Source organism: Onychostruthus taczanowskii, unplaced genomic scaffold (genome assembly GCF_017590055.1).
Source record: "Onychostruthus taczanowskii isolate IOZ18803 unplaced genomic scaffold, ASM1759005v1 scaffold88, whole genome shotgun sequence".
NCBI lineage: Eukaryota > Metazoa > Chordata > Aves > Passeriformes > Passeridae > Onychostruthus > Onychostruthus taczanowskii.
Genome location: NW_024506773.1, coordinates 689,028 through 712,202, shown reverse-complemented (window position 1 = coordinate 712,202; position 23,175 = coordinate 689,028). Strand labels below are relative to the sequence as shown.

The window sequence follows — 23,175 nt, the reverse complement described above, 5'->3', positions numbered from 1 at the left end:
TATATCTTTCTTAGCAAAGGTGTTTTGGTTTAAAGTTCTGTATGCAAGCCAAAAAGTAAAGCTTTTTGTATCAAGAATTAAAGACACTGCGGGGTCCATATGTTATTTTGAGAGGTTGCAAATTTCTCTGTCTTTTTGCCATCATGTTATATGGTCAGAAGTTTTAAAGGAGTTCTTTGGGCTTCAATTCAGTACAGCACAGGGCAGGTGCAGAGGTTTCTATGATAAGTGTGAGTTAAGCACATGATTTAGTTTCTCTCTGAATTGTAGCCTCCAGAAATGAGCAGTGAAGTAGACTGAATAGATAAGGTCCAAATTAGATATGAATTTACCCTAAAGATGTGTGCATGTGTCTTGCATTTGCAGTTGTCCCTGAACATGGTAGTGAATGTACTCAACTGGCCTGAAGATTTGTAATATTTGAACCCCATATCCCTAAGGAATGATAGAGAGACCCACCAGGTGTTTTCAAAGCAGAAAGTATATTCAAAGTTTGACCTGTCATGACCCATCTTGACTTGCAGATCTTTTGCAAAGATGACCCTGGATTACAGAGGTTTGAGTTCTAGGATTTTCAGAGGGATAGATGCTGAAATTAGTCCCCTTAGCAATTAAGAATTTTAAAGGTATGTTTTGCTATTTTAATACATTATGATTTCATGCAGAACTTGTTAAAATACTGATATTAATGTTACATCAAAGTGAGTGTGCTGTGGCATGTGGTCTGATATTAGTCACTGTAGAAGATTGGGATTTAAACAAAAAATCCCCAAACTATTTGTTTGTGTTCTGGAAGAAAACATTTCTGTATTGACAGATGGACAACTACTGTGCATGTAATTTACTAACCTTATCTCCTATGACTTTGTTGTACTGAGCTGTTTGCATATCTGCAGCAGGAGGAAAACTACAGCATAACCTGTTTACTGATGATGGGAGTTCCCTTAGGCTGAATGCAAGCATGGCATATTCTTATGAGACATTTGCAAAACTTTCCAAAAAGAAGAAACAAGTAGTGATTTCTAGCATGCCTTCTGGAGCTCTGGAAAAGGGCCTTTTTACTCATAACTAAGAATAAGAGCCAATTGGGTTTTGTTCAAATAAGCCCTTTCCTCTTTGATATATAATTGCTATCTCTAGTTTTGCCACAAGTGTCTTCAAGTTGTTATAATTTCTGCCCCTCCCTTTTTCTTTTCCCCCAAGATTTCAGCTTTCCACGCCAGTGGTCCAGAACCTAATAGTCTGCTGAAGATAAACTAAGATATAAACTAAGATAGGATATCTTTTGGCCATGTACCTCTCCTAAAGCAAAAAAGTGAGAGACTCTACATTTTGAGTTCATTTTTCTAATGGAAGGAAGTTTCTCTGAGTTTTAACTTTTGTTTCAATAAAAAAAAAAAAAAAAAAACCACCAAAAAAGAACCTAGCATGCTAATGGAATCAATTGCAACCTTTTCTTCTGTTTTCAGACCCAAACTCAAAAAGCACTAAAGCATTGGTACCTGGCAATGTAATTGCATCATTCACTGAAAATTTCAACTGACTTCACAGTGTAAGGGAGAAGGAAATGAGAAGCTGGCAGACAAGTTCTGACTCACCTTAAATGTATACATGAGGAGCACAGTGTATCAGTGAAAGTGCAGATAGGACCAGGCCCTGGGGTTTCTATTCACATTACATGGTCTGTTCACAGATGTGAAGGGGAGCACATGGTCAGCCTCCTATACTTATTAATTATTTTCTGTTTGGGGAAGATTAAGTTTTGAAAAAAAAACATCCAGTAATCACTGGGGTACTATTTATGTCATCATAACCTTGTGTCAACTTAACTGACTTTAATAATGATTGTTATTATAAAGCCCAGCAACTCTTATCTCCCCCACTGTACACATTCTGTTGTAATGAGGAATTCTCTTTTTTTTCCTTCTCCCTTCTGCTTCTTCACACAATATCCAACTTAACTCAATTTTCCCCTCCTCTTCTCCCCTAGCTGTCAATCACTGTCACATTACTTTGCATCGTATGCATCAAATTTTTCCATCAAGTAAGCCAATTCTAAAGCTGCCTTCCCAGAGGCTACACAGATTGTGCAAGCTGGAGGAGCTCAGGAAAGAGAAAACTGGACAATAACAAAGGCTCCCAGAGCTGCCTCTGCCTGCCAATCTCTCATGCAAGCATACACAGAGTGCTCTATATAGTCCATGCCTCCAGGGCCAGAATCGTGTGTGAGCTCCACCAGCAGAGCTCCTGTCCACACCATTAATCACAGCAGGGAGGGGGGAAATGGCTCATTACAGTGCATCACTGATATTGTCTATTCTGTGTTCTACAAATTACAGTGTTGCGTTCAGCATTCCCTGACTTCTGAAGTCCGTGATTCAAGAGAGGGAACAAAACTTCTTAATAGGAGTGTTCACCTGTGGGCAGCAGAGGTTAGGCTAAGAAAGCTGCACTTGGTGAATTTAGACAGCTACAGCAAGGCAAGCTTTCCAAGGCATGTTTTTTCTACTGTTAAATCTTTGGTAGTTTTCCTTCCCTCTCCCAAAATGATAGATTTGAGGGACTTTTCTGTTCTGAAGCATTGTTTTCAAAGTCCATTTCCAGTATAGTTTTCATGTGAGACTTGTGTAAGGCATCCTTCATGGCTGACTGACTTCAGGTATAATTGAGTAAGAGCTTCTTGCAGTATTCTGGCCTTCCTTAAAGGTCCTGTGCTTTGCTGGAGAGTGCTATGGCTATTTATGAATACCCTTTCAGAGCAGCACAGATTTATCTCCCTGGCTGGCAATGATATTAGAAGTAGTATAACTACATTTTTGCTCACAGATTTTAAACATGATACATTATTGATCTCTTTTGTGCTTGAGTAGCTCTAAATGAGCCCTTCAAAATCTGTATCATCCAGGGTCCACTCTTGCACGTGACTTGACAAACCTCTTGCCGTGTCCTTACCTCAGTGCTGCAAGGCTCATCAATATCAGTTCTGTACAGAACTTGCAAGGTTCTCCAGGTCTTCCTGGAAATGTTGGTGCTTAACTTGGTGTTTTCTAAACCCACCCTCCAGTAAGCTCTAAGCTCTTATCAGACTTTCTTCCTGATTCTGGGCTTCACAGTGAAGTCCTTCCCTTGCTCTCATGAAGGCTGCCTTGTAGTGGGCATGCATGAGATTTTATTTTGATGGTCTTGAAACAAACCTGCCTGTTTCTAGAAGAGCAGTGCTGCCTCTTCTGGAACAGACACACCTTTTGATAGGTGGCCATGCCTTAAATTATGAAGTACATGTATCTGGTCAGAGATCATCAGGCTTGATTTTGGGTTCAAAGCTTGCATGATACATCTACGTTCTGAGGCTTATCTCAGAGTTGCAACTTCTTCCTCATCACTGGATGTCTTGTAGTGATATGTAACAATATTCTTCTAAAACTGTGATATTAAGAAGAATATGTGCCTACATTCACATCTTCCAAGAGGTGGAATAGAGCTGTAGAGCTCACTTGCTTTGAGACTTCTGCATTTGGCTAATTATAAAGTGTCTCATCTGGTTGGAATATCTGAGGATTAATCTTCAGATATGTCACTATGTTCTTAGGCATTTCTGTTTACTTTGTAATCACATAGACATCAGAGATGGGATGTTTTCTGGGTGTTGTAGGTTGTTTAGAATAGTACAGCAAAAAAGTGCTATTTTTTTATCCTTTTCAATACTTTTAAGGAAGATGTCAGTTTAAGAGGAATTTAAGCTGCTAGCATTGTTTCTAGAACTAAAAGAAATCTGTAATAGTAATTTAAAGTTTGCTTTTCCTCTGAGATAATTTTGCTTTCAGCAAAATTTTCCATATCTGCAAAATAAAAAAGAATTTCACATCTAGTGACTTTAAACAATCAGTGAAATAGTTTATGTCAATGAAATTCTGCTATGTATCATACTTTTTTGTGAAGTGACTACAAAACAAACAAAAAAACCCAACTGTGGTATTTTCTGGGACCCCTGTCGAAGGGAGGAAGGTGATGAATCTGACTCCATGTTCTTAGAAGGCTAATTTATTATTATATTATATTATATTATGCTATACTAAACTATAATAAAGAATACAGAAAGGATACAGACAGAAGACTCTCTCTTCCAGAGTCTGACACAGCTGGCCCTTAATTGGCCAAAAAATAAAAACAATTCACATGTTGGATAAACAATCTCCAAACCGGATTCCAAAGCAGCAAAACACAGGAGAAGCAAATGAGATAATATTGTTTTCCTTTTTCTCTGAGGCTTCTCAGCTTCCCAGGAGAGAAATCCTGGGCAAGGGATTTTTCCAGAAAATATGATGGGGACAACCAACCAACCAACCAAAAAACAAACAAACAAAACAAAACAAAACAAAACAAACAAAAAAAAGAGTGGAAAATATTGAGTACAACAAATGACCAGGATGGGAAAAACAATGTCAAATAAGATACAATCATATTTCATAGAATCATAAAACAGTTTTGTTTGGAAGAGACCTTAAAGCTTGTCTAGTTTGAACCCCGCTGCTGTGGGCAGGGGACACCTCCCACTAGAGCAGGTTGCTCAAAACACCATCCAACCTGCCCTTAAATATTTCCAGAGATGGGGCGTCTACAACTTCTATAGGCAACCTGTTCCAGTGTCTCACCGCTTCAATTCTGAGTTCAAAATATAATTCAGAAATGTAGTTTTCTTAGATGTTGATAGGAATGTTTCTCCTACAGCATGCCCCACAACCTGATAATTAATGAGGAATTACAAATGTTTCAAGATGACAGCAATTTCATGTAAGATAAGGAACATTCTAGGCTAAAGAAAGATTTACCTTATGGAAGCTCTGTGAGCCTAAAAAAATAGGCTGTTTGAGGACATATTTCCTTTCTTGGCAATTGCAGCCATCATGTTCTTTTAACACCAAGTGCTGTTGGCAGCAGACAAGCTGTACTGTAGTTGGCGTAGTCTTTTATTTTACATGTGACTGTTGGATTTGTAGTTCCTTTTCCTTTCCAATTCTTGCAGTGTGTTAGGGTAGTTTATTGGTAAGTTAAAAGCCAATGTCAAGTCCTCTGTACAGTAAAACTGAGAGCGTGCTGGCATGCATCACTGTGCCATGGCATGACTGTTGCAATCCATCTTGACCAGTGTGTTTGAAAGTTGAGCTACATATAATCAATTGCACTCTTAAAACTTAAATGTCTTTGACTTGCACCATGTAGCACTACATTAATTTAGTAGTGCATTTGGCCTCTGCGTTTTAGGTCGAAGGGCTTACACCACCGGGCCTGGGCAGTGCCTGACATAGCGCTGCGTGATTAATGCAGAAGTATTTCCTTCCTCTCCACCTGGGCAGACAGCTTGCTACAGCCCTGTTGAGGCACTCCTCTCTAGAGAAGAAGAAGCCAAAGAAAAGATCCTCCAAGCCACTGAATCCTTGCAGAGGGCCTGGAAAAGCATGGCATGTTTCTGAATGTAAGGGATGGGTAGCTGAGCCAGTTTGCAGAGGGTAGAAGAGGGTGAGGGGCAGGGCTAGAAAGGCTTTTCAGGTCAGGAGGAGGAAGCACACCAATATGAAGAGCACTGCTCATATTGGAAATCATTACTGGAAATCAATCAGATACTTTTCAAGAGTGCACAGCCAGCTAACAGATTCTCAGTGGCAAGTTTTCCACTTGAATGAAGTTTGTGACAGTCAATGACTTAGGACTTGCCTCTAATGACAAATATCTTTTTTTCATTTTGGGACAAACCTTATATAGGTGCTGTTTGTATTCAGCAGCATCAATAACAAATCTTAATTTTGCATCCACTTAAAAAAACCACTGTAAAAGCAAACAACCAGGAACATTAAATGAACCAATTACTAATTCATATACATGGCAGATACCCCTCCCATGGCCTTCCTGAAGCAATGGGCTCTAATGATGGATGAAGTGGAAGAAGTGGGTAATGCTAGCTAAAATAGGCTGTGCTGTGTCATAAGTTACATTTTTGTTGGCTTTTAGGGTTTTTTTGTCTGAAAAGCTGACTTTAAAGCTTAGAAAGAAGGGAGATTGAAAGATGCAATGGGCAGCACTGTTTCAAAAGCAATCCTTTATTTTTTGGAGGACATGGAAAGCCATCTAATCCAATTGAGTGCCTCTGAACTATAAACAGTGTACCTTGCAGTCTCCTGTTGAATCTCATGTTCTGTCTCAAGGGTTGCAACACATAAACGGTGCTGGACTCTGGTGAGCAAGTTTAGAGGAGCTGCAGTTCCTTGAATGTCAACAAATGTTGTGAGTTTAAGATGCTAGTTTGAAGATAAATGGAATAGAATTAATAAGCAGCAGTAATGGCTTTGTAATTGAAATCATATAGCCATTAGAGGTACATAGGGTGCTAGTAATCATATTAATTATTTGTTAACAGAAAGGCAAAGTAATAAAAATGAAAAATCAAAAAGCTTAGTTGTTCACATGCTGATCCAGGAGGACATTTTGTAACAGAAATAATTGCTTTCGCTTCGTCCTCAGGGTGATGCTATCTGTGTCAAATTGTTTTTTCTCAAGAAAGCAGAGAAATCTAAAATTCTAAGTAATGCACAGCAATAGTAGGGGTGAAAATAACCACATTTTAGAAACCTCATACAGCGTCCCTCCCCAACACTGAAAGGAAGCAGTGCTGCTAGGAAGGGTAAAGATAAATGGAATTACTTTTCTATCAGAAGTATAATAGTCTTTATTAGTTAGTTATGTGTGCCTAGAATAGATCAGCTGTCAGGGAGAGCAAGTAGATGAACATGTACCTTGTGAGCTGTCAGGAGCAGATCATTGTGGGTTTTTTTAAATAATAATTACCCCCTTCCAGAGAAATATTTTAGACAAAAGCACAGCTGCTTTATTAAGGGTGCCTTTTGTGCATAAGGATGAATATTCCATTTCGTTCTCTTCATTTTTTGTGTAAATATAATACCATATTTACATAAAACTCTGCTAGGAAATGGTGCCATTCGCTGTTAAAGCTTGCATAATAAAATTGTTTGTCAGGGATTTAATTTGATTGAAGTTTGTTATTTGTGCTAGCAGCTCAGAGTGGCTGTAGCTTGCTTTCAAGCCTGGTGATGCTCTTGCCCTGAGCAAGCCATAATGCAAACAGCTGTCCTGGGATTCAGTGTGGCAAGGCATGTGTCTTTTTTTGCACCTTGACCATTGCTTAGAGGTGAAGGCAGCTGTTTGCTTCCTTGTTGTCAGAGGAGCTCTTTGAGCACCAGATCCACCATTCTGGCACAGTTCAATAGTCTCTCTGGTCTGGCAGCTTGACTGAGGTCTTGGAGCAAGTAACTCTTGGTGGTCAAGAGAGTGTGGGGCTCCTGGGGGCCACCCAGGAATCTGAATGGAGCAGATGTGAACTAGGTCAGTTCTGGTGGGAGCTGGACTTGGCAGGGGAAGGGTTTAAATATGCAATGTGTTGGACCCCTCTGTGGTGGGTTGACCCTGGCTGGATGCCAAGTGCCTACTAGGGCCTTTCTCTTACTCCCATCCAAAACTGGACAGGGGAGAGAAAATATAGTAAAAGGTTCATCAAATTAAATAAGGACCAGGAGATAAAACTCACTGATTACTGTCATGGGCAAACAGACTGAACTTGGGGATATTAATTTAGTTTAAATTACTAAAAAAATCAGAGCAGGATATTGAGAAATAAATTGCAAAAACACTGTTTCCCCCCCACCCCTCCCTCCTTCTCGGGCTCTGCCTCATCCCTACTAGCAGCACAGGGAGACAGGGAATGGTTGGTTATGGTTGGTTCATCACAACTTGTTTCTGCCACTGCTCTGGCAGAGAAGTCCTTCTCTGGGGTTCTTCCCACAGAGACAATCCTCTATGAACTTCTCCAGGAGTCCATCCCACAGGCTACAGTTCCTCACAAACTGCCCTAGCATGGGTCCCTGTCCACAGGTTGCAGTCCTTCAAGGACATGCTGCTCCAGCGTGGGTCCCCCACAGAGGAGTCACAAGCCTTACCAGGAAACCTGCTCCAGCATGGGCTCCCCTCTCCGTGGGTCCACTGATCCCCGCCAGGAACCTGTTCCAGCATGGGCTTACCCCAGGTTCACAGCCTATTTTCATCATCTACCTGCTCTGGCATGGGACTCATCCACAGGCTGCAGATGGATCTCTGTATATCCATGAGCTGCAGGGGTACAGCTGCCTCACCATGGTCTGCACCGTGGCCTGCAGGGGAATCTCAGATACCTCCTGAAGTACCTTCTCCCTCTCATTCTTTACTGACCTTGCTGTCTTTGAAGTTCTTCCTCTCACACATTCTCATTCCTCTCCAACCACAATTATATCTGTGTGCAATAACTTTTTTTAACCTGTCTGAAATCCATTGATACAGAGGTGTTACCATAATTTCTGGTTGGCTTAGCCTTGGCCAGCAGTGCATCTGTTCTGGAGCTGGCTGAGGTTGGCCCTGTTGGACACGGGGGAAGCTTCCAGCAGCTTCTCACTGAGGAGTCACCACTGTAGCCTTCTGCTACCAAAACCTGGCCACACAAACCCAACACACCCTCCCAGAATTCAGAAGGTCTATTTTGATCTTTGCCATTGTAACTTTGCATGTAGGAGTTAAGGACTGAAACTTTACAGAGCTTTGTCAAATCATACTTAATTTAATTTTGGCACTGAAGCCCAGGGATGGAGCAATGTATGCAGCAGAACAGGATTCTGGATATGATGCTGAGCTAGTGCTGGCAGCAGCAATAAGAAGACAGCCTGCTTAAATTTGTTTTTCAGGGCTGGCTAGGATCTAGCTTTAGATCAATTCCCTTAGGAAAATCATATCCCCATCAGAGAAAGCAGAGAAGTGCTAAATTCTTGGGAGACTTGCTGGGGACTTATCTTACACAGTGGTAGGCGATATAAGCAGGTTGCCAAGACTGTTGTGAAATATTTATGGCATTGCAAATGCTGTTCTTCTCCATGGAGTGATTGAATGAGATCCCCACTTTTCCCAACATGTATAGGTATTTACTGAGCAAATATCCATATACCAGTATTTCACCTACAGGCCCAGTTTGATTGATACAGAAATAATCATTATGTCTCTACATTTTTGCAAATGATGGGAACAATGGTATGCACACAGAAGCTGAAAAACTTGTTTTTTAAATTCCTCTTTTACTGTTTCTACTTGCAAATACAGTTATCTAAATGTGACAGGATTTAACAGGAGTCCAAAGAATAGAAGAGAAAAATAATTAACATTGTGTTCTGGTTAACTAATATCACACGTTAAAACCTGTTGAAAGATATATAGGGGTTTGTGAGAGAGGGGTTTTTTTAATTTTCATATCAAGCACTGGAAAACTACTGTAGCTAGAGGTGAATTGTTGATCGTGCTCAGTCCTGGATCTGGTTGTGCTGAAACACTTTTCTGGTCCTATGTGTTCAAAGCCTGAGTAGATAGATATAGTCACCTAGACATGAGATTTGGGTGAGGATTATTCCCTCTCCTTCCTCTTCCCATCTCTCTTCCCTGTCTCCAACAGCCCAGTCATGAGGAATGTAGAGGGAATATCACTCCTTTCTGCGGCACTGTCTGCGGTCAACTGCTAGGATCATTTGGATACCTTTCTCTAACAAATTCAGTAGATTTCACTGCTACATGCATCAAATCAACTTGACAGTGTAGCAGCTTTCATAATAGCAAGTATTTTTAGGTCCTTTGCTGTCATGTCAAACCAGAGCTTCAGACCTAAATGCTGTGACAGAACAGCATTGTTTTTAGCTAATCTCAGGTTTCAGTGTTGCACCAGATTGCCATTCTCAGCTTTGTGTGACTAAATAATGCCTCTAAAGATGACAGTGTAATAGGATGATGTGTGCTATGAGGTGTCTTATGGACAAGTTAGCAGTAAGACAATTCATTAGCTGATGCATCTCAGTATTACTCTGCCCTTTTTCTCATGAGAATAGTGTTCTTTATCTCACAACATGAAGTAGAGACAGACCAAAATAGCAACAAGTTATTTTGTCTAGCTTATATGCAAAATCTCTACAGCAGCTACTGTCAAACTGAAGCTACATTTTATTTGTGCAGCTGTTTCTTCAGTGTTCTAACACTATTATTAATAGTACCTGTCACCTGTACAGCACCTCAGAGTTGTTAGCAGTTTGAGAAACATACAAACTTAGTGGAAAGCATCAAAAATTAAGTAAACACCCTACTTCTTACTGGCTAAACTCAATTCTAAAAATTACTTTGTAGCCTGGCTTTGCCTTTAGCTTAGTGAAACAGTCTTCCAGACAGCTATTTCTCTGACTTACGTTATGGTAACACTCCTGTTACAACTTTATCATAACATCTAGACCAGAAAAGCACTACTGAAAACAGCATGTAGATTTTCCTTGTCTAATTTCCCAGGCCCCTTTAATTCAGATGCTAATGTGATTTTGAACAAACACAGAAGAACATTTTGTTGGTAGTGCTGAAATGCTTCTAATAGCTGTAGAACAGTTAATGACAGTTAATGACTCTTGTTGATCTTGGTGAAGCAGGGGTAGCAGCAGAGACCTTAGTGTAGGAAGCAGTCTTTCTTAGCGTCATTTTTATCAGCTAATCATTTTAAATTGCCACCAAGCAGGTGATGTGACAGGAAGACTTTGAGCTATTCTTGCAGTACCACCATTATTACAAAGCTGGAAAAAAATATGTGGAAAAAGAAAAGTGTGCTGGAAATAAATTTGAAAACTTCTGACATTCATTTGCATTTCTGAAGGCTGTCTCTACATGGGTGGTTTCTATCCAGGGTAGAAGGCACGGTTCTGTTAATATTTTTTTTTCTCTTTTTAAATGAAATAGTGAAGCTTTTGTTTCAACCTCCTAAATTCCCCCCAGTGTGAGGCCAGTCAGCCTGTGCTGCAGAGCCCTGGCCAAGAGTCTTTGCCAGTGCCTGAACCAGTGGAAAAGCACCTGGCCCTGCCTGCTGGCCCCTCTTTCTCCCATATCCTCTCAATGCTTTCGTAAGTCTGCTTGTATGAATGCATTGAGATTATAAAACCTTTGTTCTGTGCCACAAAACCAGGTATCCAAAATTACAATAGTTATTAAAAAATGCCAAATGCAATTTCTGCTTATTCTAAACTCCCCTTGGCCCTGAGGATATCTGATTACCAGGCTAGTCAGCCCCTCCCAGCAGACTCAGCAAGCCTTTATGGTACTTCTGTTGTATCAGTATTGAAAATAGTTCATGTTTTGTTGTAAATTACTGTTATTTGCAACTTCTAGTTTTGCAGTTCCCACTGCACAGAGATCAAGCACCCAATTTTTCCATTGTATCCATCAGTGTAAATCAAGATTAACTCCAGTGAAGTCAGCCTAACCACAAGTGTAAACCTAGGAGGAATGAAAGGAAGAGCAGTCTACAATCTACTTGGGAGTTTTATTTGTAAATAGCAAAATTAATGCTGCTGTTCTGCAGGCACAGGGTGACCTGTAAAGTACTAGCTCATGCATTACTAATGTATCTCCATTTAAATGCAGATTTTTGCTCCTAACAGAACTTCAGGGAAATCCTCTCCAGATAAACTGCAATAGGATACCAAATGGTGATTCAATATTTCACTTTAGCTTGTGTTTCAGCTTATTGATCTTAATTTTATATCATTTTGATGCAGCATTTGCCTAGGGGGAAGAGGATTACATTCACTGTAATACAGCTTTTAATTAATAATTAATTATTTTAATATTCCCCACATCCAAGCCGGCAGTGCAATCTGCTTGTATTTCTTCCCTAGTTTCTACTTTTAGTGGTGGAAACCAGCAAGGTGTGACTTTACATATTTCAGGAAGTAATTGAGACACAGTTGAGAAAAGGCAGCATAGCATAAGTATCACAGTGTCTATGTGGGACATGCTTAGTCTTTGGTCCTTAGCCATACTGCTACTGTGGTAACAGTAGTGAGACCCTGACACGATTTGGTTTTGCCATATATGACAAATTTAGCATAAAGTTTTTTCTCTGAACAAGTTTAGGATCAAGTTTTTCTCTGCCTCCCTCAAGCACTACTTAAGTGCAGCTTCCAAGATGTACATGAAACCTTGATTGATCTATTTTTTTAGATAGATAACTGTCTTCTCTGGACTGAACTTTAAGTGTCCTAAATAGTACAATGGACCATAGAAATTGTGTTTATAAGTCTACTAGATCATGAATACAATCATTAAGAGGAATTACCTGAAGTTGAGAGTATTTTTGCAGCACTTGACATGATGACCTCCAATCTAGTTATAACTAGGTCACACTATTTCTCAGTTTCCAGGCTGAAAGCCAGCAGCACAAGGATTACAAGCAAGGCTTATGTACCAGCCACTCCAAAATAACTCCCTATTATGGTAGAAGGATAAATGAGATTTTAAAATAATTTTTTATGTTTGTGGGGTTTTTTATTATTTCTGTAACTTAATTACCTATAGGGTGCATTCTATTAACATTTCCAAATGTTGTTCTTGCATCCATAAGATTCATGAATTTTCAAAATTTTACCTCCGAGATTAACATTTTTCATATAGCATCCTAGGATTTGTATACTTTTTTAAAAATTATCAAAGTAAGAGCAATAAAATAGTGGAAATTGCCAGTCTTGTGGTTACAGAGATCTCTTCTGTCATGTAATTTGGTCAGCAAAGCAGACGTCTAAGAAGTAATGACCTTTGTGATTATGCTCCTTTGAGAAGTTCACCTACATACCCTCAGTTTTCTTCTCTTAAATTATGTTCAACATTCTGAAACCCTGGCAGATTCAAACACCATCTAAACAAAACAAAAACTGCTAGAGAAACATTCCTCTGCTACCCCATCAAAGTCAGTCCTCTCCATGCCCATGTTTAGGTCTGAATAAATAGTATGCTGCAATCCATCAGACAGAAATTTGTTACTGGTAAGAACATAAGGCACACCATAAAAAACTGTCTGTCTCTTGAAAGATTTTGTTGGGGAGGAGGGATGGGGGGTGGGTGGGATATTGGTGGGGTTTTTTTCTCCCCCTCCAAAAAAAGGCAGGAACAGCATTTGCTTTTAGTATTGGAAGTCCTTGCTAACTTGGTAAATGAAGAGTAATGAAAAAATGGTATAGCTGCAGTGGAGGAGCTGGGTATTTTTCTCATCAACAATCCATTATCAGTAAACACATTTGGATTGGAACCAAAGCCCTAAACAAGACTTCTAATGCTGGGGAGTATTTCAGTTAATCACTTATGGGTTTATCCAAATCAAGTCTTTAAAGAGACTACTATTGGTCAAAAAGAAAGTTTTCAATGATCCAAAATAAGATTTCTTTTAATTAGAAAATTATAGAATTTCCAGGGTTTTTGAGGTTTGGATTTTTTTTTTTTAATCAGTGTAGAATCCTTTGTTAAAATTAGATTTTGTACCCAATTATAGCAAAACTATTTACTAAATAGTAGAAAGTAAAGAGGTGGTTTTCTTCTGAATCTGTATATTGAAAAGTAATCTCAGTGGTGAAAATGAGTGTTGTAATAGGTTGGGGTTTTTCCCCAAGACATAAGTCCTTGGTAGGACTTAACAAATAAAACTGAAATTAATTTTTAAAAAAGGGAATGGATCAGGTGTGAACTGATAAAACTTACTGCTTCTTTGACCTTGTAAACTTCCATCAGAATGCATGACACAGCATGAAGTTTGCCTAACAGCAGTAGGTTTGCACATCCTCTTATTTCCTTTACCGGCTCAAACCTAGGTTTTTACATTAATTACTGTTCATTTATTGAATGGAAAACATGCATTTTTTAATTATGTTAGTTGAAATGTTGGCTAGTTGTGAAACCAAGTGCTTGGAATTGGTCCATTTGAGCCACGTGAATCAGCAGTACTGTTTCACAGTTTTTGCATTTTTTTCACTTCACTGTTTCACACTATGATCCTTGCCCAGCAGAAAACCTGATAAAGATAAAAGGCTCCATCTAGTGGGCTAGAATTTTCTATTGAAAGGGAAAAAAAAGGCTCTCATTTTCACTTGATTTTATGCACTTAGAAATACAGCTTTAGATTTTGTTTCATTAAGCTGCCATGTTGTTGTTAATTCTTGCCTTCTGCAGAGCCATTATTTTATATGCAAACCTGTGAAACATTAAGTATTATTCTGAGTCTTGAGCAAGAATCAATAAATTATACTAAATGACTGGGTTCATACAGCAGTTCATCAAAAAAAGTTCTTCCTCCCCACCCCCTTCAAGTTTCAGTATAGAGTAACCAAAGGAAGGTAATTTGTGTATCAGCAAATATTTTAAAGTATTTAAGCTTCTTTCCTACTTAAAACTGACTGGAAACACTCATAGCTTGACCACAGCACTTAATACAATATTTTGGGAGTATTTTTACTCAGGGAACTCTACCCATGTGTTACCTCAGCATTAAATTGTAAGACTTATTTACCTGCAAGTGAGGAAATGTGTGTTTTCTGACAAAACCCAGCCGCTGTGGCCTCTGCTGTGTCTTCCAAAGGCAAACACCAAACTCATCCATCCTGGCATTTGTCTAGGAGCCTGCCTAGTACTGTTGTGTGTCCAGAAGCATCCTGACAGAATCGAGCACCTTTATTTTAGGTACACAACTGATATAGTACAGTAGTACTGGTTTGTTTGTTTTTTTTTTTCCTTTTCTCTTTGCTGGATTTCTGCACTGCATTGCAGTTATGCTTCTAGCCCCTGAACTTGAAATGGCAGGACTCCTCCATTTCCAGTATGAAATTTGGGTGTTACTCTCATGCCAACAAATTCAGCTAGCAGCTGAAACCTCCTTTTCAATTCACTTCAAGCTAGTAACAAGCGTAGGAGCAGGAATAAGTAGAGCAAGCACAGATTTGGCAGAAGAGACACTGAACTACATGTCCTGGCTTTTGTTCAAATGTCCTTCCTTTTAAAGCAGTAGAGCCTGGCAAGATCAGTTCCTCCTGTGCAGCTTCCAGCAAGGGGCAGACAGTGCATGCATTGCAGTAATGCACTACACCCAAGTTTACTATAGCCAGCATTCATATCCAACACTGGAAAATGTGTCTCCTGTGCAAATCACTAAATAGAGCTTACTAAGTTGTTTTGGACTCTTTTGACCACAGGTAGATCTTCCTTTGTATTAGGTCACTTAATAGCAAATCCAGAGGATTTTTACTTTGGTAGCAATGCATGATTTGGCAATTCTGATAGGTTACACAGACTTGATCTTCCAGAACAATCCTCCCCAGCTGCAGCTGTTGTATCCTCCATGGAAATGTTTTTTCTGAGCTGCCAGTGGGAAAGAGCAGTCATTTGGCTTGTTTTACAAGCTAAAGTAAAGGTTAGTATTAGAGCTCTTACTCTGAACCTTTCTGTGAGCAAGGACTACCACTGAACTGCGTAGTTCTAGAGTGCCTTTGAGGAAGTTGATAGGTCTGCAACATGCAAACAGTGCTATCTCAGAAAGGGAAGAAATGAAAGGCAGAACTTATAAACTGCATGGTTTGCTATTTGTTACGAGTAATGCCACTTGGTTTCTAATGTACACAAACACCTACTTCACATGCAATAGAAGAAAATATGCAAGACCCTTAATTCAAAGTTGTTAAATAGTATTACTTTTAACTGCTGGCCTCTGTTCTAGAACTGTTCATGTTTTAAAAGCTTCTAGGCTTGTTGCTGAGCTAAAGCAAAAGTTTGGAACTACAGTAAGATTCTCTGTTTTACCTTACATACCTTTTCTAGCACTAGTAACTTGAACTGATTCTGATGAAATACAAATTTCCAGATGTGAAACTCTGAGGATTATTCAACACACTACTTTTGTAATAACCTGCTGTCAACTCAAACTGTTAATTTTAGGGATTAATGTACTGCCTCTTCAGGTCATTGAAAAATCTTATACAAGCCTTCTAACTAGGTAATGTTTATCCAGGTTAAATTTATTCAGCTATTTTTTTGTTCTTTGTGGGAGTAGTGATCTTTCAAATCAAATGCACTGATGTCCTTTTATTGCTTTAGAGAACCACTCAGTCTCTCCCTTACTTTTCACAGCTAACCAGGTGCTGAAGTTTGGAACACTCGTCAGTACTTCCAACACCTATGACAACTCCGGGATTGTGACTATCGAGACAGACAAACCTTTGCTGTGGACAATGGCTATCAAGACATAAGAACAGCTACAGCTGCCTTTTCTGATCTGATACAACTCAAATTACTACAAAATTTCACTGAATTAAGACAGTAAAGCTGCTGCAAGGTATAAGCAGGCACTGATTTTGTGTATTGAATGAAAAACAAGTCTGGAATAAAAGTCACTTGAGATTGAATCAAAATTACTTGCAGTAATAGAGTACTTCATTCTGGTAAGTCACACTACTTAATCAGAAGATGCATGAGCAGTTACTCAGTACAACCACAAACCAAAATGAATGTAAAGAAACTGCTGCTGCTGATGTGGTTAGTTCAGGCTACTTTTACAAAGTATTTTATTCCAATACTAAGCTATTTTTCCTGTCCTGCCAAAAGGAATTACAGTACCAAGTTGCACATAGTATAACTGTATGACAAGATGATAGCACCAAGATTAACTAATCTCGTTTTTCTGTCCTGGTTTGCAACATATGTAGGTGCTGGTGAAGATTTCTCAAGGATAATAATTGAACTTTTCTACTTAGGAAGCAAGTTAGTGTACTGAAGAAGATTCAGTTTTGCTGTAATACCAGTATCAGATGTCCCAGTATGAAGTGCTTTTTAAGTCCTGCAACAGAAGTACCATTGTACCTTCTGCAAATACCAAATGCTTACAGTAAGATTTTTGAAGTGAATTAAATATCTTAATCTCAATCTGAGGAAGAAGAACATACCTATCATAGTTTTTGCAGGCTTAGTTCTTAAAACCAAAATATGCAATAATTTAAAATAATGTAAACTTCCAGGTCAACATACAGGGGCCAATACAATTATATGTACAGAACAGGAGCCAAAATTGGTATATATGCTATCCAGCAGTGTGAGCAAGTTGTGGATTTGCTGAAGGACAGCTCAGTGTCTCTGAGAACTAAATTACCCTCAAATGGTATATATCTCAGCAATCAGTTATGTTTGGGTTTGTTAATTATGCCATCAGAATAAGGACTGGCAATGCAATTTCTTTGTTTGACATGAGATTTTTTTCCTATAACCTAGCATGACTTCCAAATGCAGAAAGGAATTAGTGATAATTATGGTGATTCCAGAAATGAGTGACAGGAATTCCCATACACTTTTACACCACTTGAAAGAATACAGAAAGGCTGTTTTCTTGCAGTCTGCTTTTGCTAGAACAATGCTGTTCCTTTGTAAACAGCTCCTGAAGAGAGGTCATACAGCTGTCCCCCATGGAAGCTTTCTGTATTTGCCTGGAGAAAACCTTAGGCAACCACATTAGAATGCAACACTGACCTAGCTTCAAGCAGGACATTGGACTAGAGATCTTCCAAGCTTCCTTCCCACCTGAATGATTCTGCTATGGTTAAAAGAAGTAACAAAACAAGTACAGCACACAACTACTATTACTGAAAGAAAAAAACCAAAGTAAGCCGGCAGACAGGTATGATCACACACACTTTAAAAAAGTAATAAGATGACAAGAATGTTTGAAAACGCAAACTGAGCTTGTTTTATATCAAACAAATTAAAGCTGTGAAATCATTGCAGCAGGTGTCACAACTGTCTTCTTCATGATGAACATTCAGCCACCTCTGTTGAGAGAACAAAGTAATTAGTTTCAACTAATGAAGTGTGATCAAGTGATCCCACCTAAAGTCTTACTTAACCTCCCACCACTGCCGTGTTAAGACAACCATTACAGCTTATCTCCCATTTTCAAACACTCCTTGCCTAGATGACCACTCTTACAGGTATAAAGAAGTCACATAGTGTGGACACAGAATGGTCTTTAACCTCTCCCAGTGCTGGAGAGGGGATCACATTAGCTTTGGAGAATATGGTACTGTTAGTATGTCAGTACCCTGATGCCAGTCAACCTGAAGTTCAAATTTTTCATTCGTTCCAAAAGGGATTTTACAGGATGCAGTTACACATAAAACATGTTTCAAATGTATCTAGCACTCAGTAAATGAAACAAGACCAACTTTGTTCTGTGCCCTGTCATCCTACAGCATACCCACTCAGTTTTCTTTACCTTACCATCCATCCATTTACTTTGAATACCCAAACTATAAACTGGAAAGAGTAAGAGCATTTAAGATCCAAATAAGGTAAATGTTCTGTGGTCAAACATACACTAAGGAACTGGAAATCAAAATATGCAACATTCAGTTTTGAAGCAGAATACTCAGAAAAAAAACGTGAGAACTATGGATCTAATACTTTGCAGCATGCAGAATTAACATCAAATTCATTAATATTGTTCATTAAGTCCTTTGAATCAAGTAATATTTGTCACGTTACACTAACGTGTGAAATGCACAGACTAAAACAACATGGGTCCCATGGGGCTCACTCATGTCCTCTGTTTAAAACTGAACAGGTAAAAATTTAGTGAAACTGAAGGCCATGTTCACTTACACAATTATATTGTTGATTGGGATATGGATCAATTTGACAAAGAAACCAATAAATCCCATTATCGCAAAGCCTATTGCTGTTGCCATGGCAATCTTCTGGAACTCTGCAAAATAACAAAAAAAAATTTTGTTAGGATGTTTTCATGTACGCGCACTGCAGAGACCAAAGGAGAGATCTCTTTTTACAGAGCCATGTTAATACTGGAAACATGTCAAAATCTGCAAAGATGCTGAGAAACAAATCCACTTTTATAGAAGACAGATGAGATTTTCAGAGAGAAGATGCAGATTTCCACAAAGTATGGCTGATCTCAATCTTTTTTAAATAAGCAGAATCAAAAATACCCACAATGACAATTCACAGAACACTTATCCCATTATGTTTCCTTTACATCCCTACAAACCCTGAAAGTAATCTCTAATACAGCATCAAAAACCAGAAAATCTGTATTTATGTCTGTCACAGGAGGACAGCACTATAAGACCCCACAAAAATTGAATACTTGGGATATTTTCAATTACTTTAGGACAGCAACTATGAAGCTGACAAAGAAGGCCAACAGCCCCTCAGAAACCTGCCAGTCTGACAAGGAATGAAGTTCCTTATGGATCTCAATAGCAAACTTAAGTCACAGACCTGTTCACTCTGGGCATGTGAATAAAGCACTGTAACTTTCAGAGGACCAGTTGCATTCTGGTTTTAGTTACCACTTCTCTCCAGAGCCTCTCTAGTCCAAAACCTCCTCTTCCATACTACCAGAGACAAAATTGTTCCTGTCCCAGTCAGGCAATGACTGACAACTGTGGAGCACTGAATTTCAGCTACTTAACCTCTCTCCTAAAGTGAGTTTTAGTACCACTCACACACCTACATACAAGTGTTTATTATAGCCAGAACCTTAAACACACAGAGATTTAGACACCTAAAGCTCAAGTTTAAATCTCATATTGGCAGCTGAGAAACATCCACAGCAAACAAATCATCAGAAGTGACGTATGGAAAGACACATGCTAAGATACAAGGACAAAATAAGGATTGTGTTCTGGTTAATTGTGTGCTTTACCTTTCCTGTCAGGCTTGGTGCATCTTTTAACCAGTCGTATGGAATCTTTTACAAACTGACGGCTGGGTTCCACAAATTGCATTACCTGATCCATGATTGCCTGCAAAGACATATACATTTAGTATTGATGGTTCCACATATATACTGAAAACCAGAATTTTTAAATTACATTAGTAACAGTAACCTACAAAATTTGTTAAAGGTTTTAGATAACCTAAAGTGTTACATTCCCACCTAAGATACTTCCACTTTGCAGGAAACGAAGACACTGTTTCAGTAAATAAACATGAGGGCCTATTTCTGACTCCAAAAGAAAAAAATATGGAAAACTGTGCCTTTCAGCCCAAAGAGGGAAACAGCCCCATCACAGTTGGGCTTTCAGCTCACGTCCTACGCCGTATTTCTGAGAACACCGCCAAAGGCGTCTAAATAGACAAAAGTCGCCGGTTTGAGGAGACCCCCACGCCAAAAGCTGCCGGGCACGGAGGGAGATCGCTGTGGCCGAGCCTTATTCTCACAGCAGGCGTGTGCCGGCATTGCCACCGCACGCAGGACACCCACCGGAGGGATCTGCTCCCACTAATCCATACGGATCCCCTGGTGGGAGCCTCCCGGTGTGATGCCGGCCCCTCTCGCGTCCCCTTCCCCCTCTCCCCGGCCGAGGTCTCCCTGACTGCCGCAGTCCCGGCAATCCCCCATCCCTGGCCCCATCCCAATCCCGTCTCTCTCCCAGGGCCGGGGAACACCCGGACCCCCCGAGCCGCCCTCACCGCCGGCCGAGGGACACGTCGCACTGAGCGGCGGAGCGCGTGACGTCACCACAGCGGATGGGGCGGGTTTGGGGGGGAAATTGAAGGGTTTTGAGGGCGGGATTGCACTTGGATTTTTTTTTCCCTTCCGGTTTCCGGGGCCTGTCGCTCCTCCCACCTGGCCGGCGGGGGCGGGCACGGCCGTGAGGGCCGGTCCGTCCCGGCGGCGCCTCTGCGGCTTCTGGCAGCGCCTCTTCCCGTGCCCTTGGAGCCTTGGGATCCCAGGGCGTCCTAGCGGGAAATAAAGGGGAGAAGGTGCCACTGTTGCCCCAAGCAAACAGGGACAAGGATGAGAGGACGTAGTCTTAAGCTGTGCCACGGGAGGTTTAAGTTGGACATTAGGAGGAATTTCCTCATAGAAAGGGTGATTAGATATTGGAACGGGCTGCCCAGGGAACTGGTGGAGTCGCTGTCACTGGAGGTGTTTAAGGAAAGAGTGGATGTGGCACTCAGTGCCATGGAATAGTTGTCAAGGTGGTGTTAGGGCATGGGTTGGACTCGCTGTCTCAGAGGTCTTTTCCTAACTAATTGATTCTCTGGATATGCCTGTAACAAATGCTCTTCTGTGAAAAGATGGAAAGAAAAAAAAAAAAACAAAACCACAAAAAAACCCCAAAACAGTGTGAAACTTGGTTTTCAGGAATGCTGGGGCCATTGTGAAGTAAGGGAGTTCATCACCTTTGAAAACACAGGATTTTTCTGAAGTGTGCAGTCTGAGTCCACCACTCAAAGGCAGGGAAGCTCCGTACATTTCAGCACCACAGTGTAGCGTGGTACACTTCCTTGCATTACGGGGAAAAGAGGCTGTCACTGCCTAAAGGGAGCGCTTCCCTGCTGCTTCATCTTGTAACAGATAAAGGAAGAACAAAGACGAAATGGATTTACTGTTTTTATCCTTACTTTGCTTTTGATGTTATAGATGTTTCCCAAGACCTCTGTTTCTAGTTGACTCCCCCTCTGAGTTTATGTTAAGTCTCCAAAGCTTATTAATTATTCATCAGACTGTGGGGCCTCTGCAGCCAGTTTAGCAAACGCTTTGCTGATCTCAACTCCCTGTTGCATCTAAGTGTGCACAAAATATTTTCTGGGCTTAAATTTTTCCTGACAGCCTTCACTACAGGTAAAGTACATCACATCACAGTAGGGAATTGCCCGTCATTCCATGGATTTTTTGGCAGCCACCTTCTTTGTATCTGGCCACAGGGTAGGTCCCTCAATATTACTGACCTCTTTCAGAGATGAGCTCTCTAGTTGGCATTGGAGGGTTATTGGTTTGAGGTCCTCTACAGGTTTTCTCCAAAAGTCTGCCTTTGGATTAGATTTTGTTTTGAATTAAAATTCCTGCAGTACTGTTTCTCAGATGGGACTATAATTTTGGTGGCCAAATTCTGCTGGACCTCTTCCATTGGCACACCAGCACAGAAAGATTAGAGTGTCAGTCAGGCCTCCCACAGCATATATGTGTATAATTTGGCTCTTGTTTTTGATGCCAGTCTGCCAGGATGAAAGGAAGAGGAGAGGAAGATCCTTAAGGAAAGCAGCAAAGAGCCTGATAGCCATAGTGCATGGTGTGTGATGGGACAGAGTAGATTGCTGAACCTTTGAATGAGATTCCATATGTAGTGGAATTTTAGTGGGCTTTGTCTTATTTGGGTTTTTTCCCTTCAGTATTACAGCCAGAGACTTTATCAACAGAGGAAACTCACATTTCCAGCTGTGCTGCATGAGGAGCCTTCCTGTGAACCATCGCCACAGTGGATGTAACCAAAAGGCACTGACTGGGAAAAAATTTAACCTGAAAAAAGAAGATGTGTATGAAACAATTCATGACACAGATTTGTGGTTGGATTAGATTTTTGGTTTTAAAAGCATTTGTTGAAATAAAGCTTTGTTCCCCCAAAATTCTCTATTTTAAGTTGTTTTTCCTGGGGAGAAATGTACTGGAGAAACATAGCACATCTTGCATGTCTCAACAATGTGGCTTTGGCATAAGTTTGAACTATGGGTTCTCTAGGGTGGGGTAGAAGGTATCCGTTGTCTTGTCTCAGCTTCCTTCACTCTGCCATGATAAGCTCTTATCTTTGCATGTTTGCAAAGTTTGGACTTCGGCTCCTCAGGAGAGAGGCAGTCCTGGTTTGTGCACAGAAAGCATTGGCGGTTCTCCTAACAGGATTTTCCAGCATTTACAGGGTTTTTAGTGTCCTTGAACTAATACATTACTTAGTCCATGTCAGGAACAACTAACAAACAATGTACAGAAACAATATGTTCCTGTTCTATATATATTTACAAAGAGCCATGTGCACTTACAGAAGATAGGAAAAGGTTTACATCTCCTCAGCATGTGTAATTTTTTTTCATTGAAAGCTAGACTGCTACTAGGGTGTTTTGTTTCTACTTTTTTATGGTTCTTGCCAGGTTGGGGAAGAAAGTGGTGTGCTTGCACAGGTGAATTTTTATGACAGTTTTTCAAGTCTGCTTTTATGGCAACATCTAAGCAGTACATAACCATTCCCTCAACAGTAAAAAAGACCATTTTTATCCTATCCTATCCTATCCTAGCGCGGGGGGGGGGAAGAAGGTTTTCATCCTCTATATGCTCCAAGGATGAAAGGATGAGAGACTTCTTTTGATGAGTTTCACCTTGCATATTTGCACATTTTGGTTTGTAGTTTGTTTTTGTCCTTTTGAGGACATACAAGATAAATATCTGCTTTTAACTATTGGCACATTAGA

The 23,175-nt window shown here is 40.1% G+C and overlaps 2 protein-coding genes across 4 annotated transcripts in view; one reads left to right on the top strand and one right to left on the bottom strand.

Annotated features, from left to right (window-relative positions):
- Positions 1-17,444, top strand: part of TPK1 (thiamin pyrophosphokinase 1) — a 304,971-nt gene extending 287,527 nt beyond the window's left edge. For both annotated transcript variants that reach the window (XM_041425230.1, XM_041425229.1), the window contains one exon: positions 16,051-17,444. In XM_041425230.1, the coding sequence (XP_041281164.1) occupies positions 16,051-16,169 (119 nt within the window). In that variant the 3' untranslated portion in view covers positions 16,170-17,444. The remainder of the gene's footprint in view (positions 1-16,050) is intronic.
- Positions 17,445-17,632: 188 nt separating this feature from the next.
- Positions 17,633-20,536, bottom strand: SEC61G (SEC61 translocon subunit gamma). 2 transcript variants are annotated; one of them, XM_041425232.1, is made up of 4 exons: positions 20,401-20,536; positions 19,631-19,730; positions 18,568-18,670; positions 17,633-17,738 (listed from the first exon to the last, which is right to left on the bottom strand). In XM_041425232.1, exons 2-4 carry the CDS (start codon positions 19,722-19,724, stop codon positions 17,729-17,731), a joined length of 207 nt encoding a protein of 68 aa, XP_041281166.1. In that variant the 5' UTR covers positions 19,725-19,730; positions 20,401-20,536; the 3' UTR covers positions 17,633-17,728. The 2 variants fall into 2 exon arrangements, with proteins under 2 accessions (XP_041281166.1, XP_041281165.1); XM_041425231.1 differs by lacking the exon at positions 20,401-20,536 and having other exon boundaries at positions 19,631-19,749.
- Between the last annotated feature and the right edge of the window lie 2,639 nt (positions 20,537-23,175).

Coding starts and splice junctions, on each gene's coding strand:
- SEC61G (XM_041425231.1), bottom strand. CDS start 19,748: ATGTATATGTCTTTGCAGGCAATCATGGATCAGGTAATGCAATTTGTG. Junction 18,671..19,630: donor CACCAAGCCTGACAGGAAAG/GTAAAGCACACA, acceptor GTTATTTTGCAG/AGTTCCAGAAGATTGCCATG.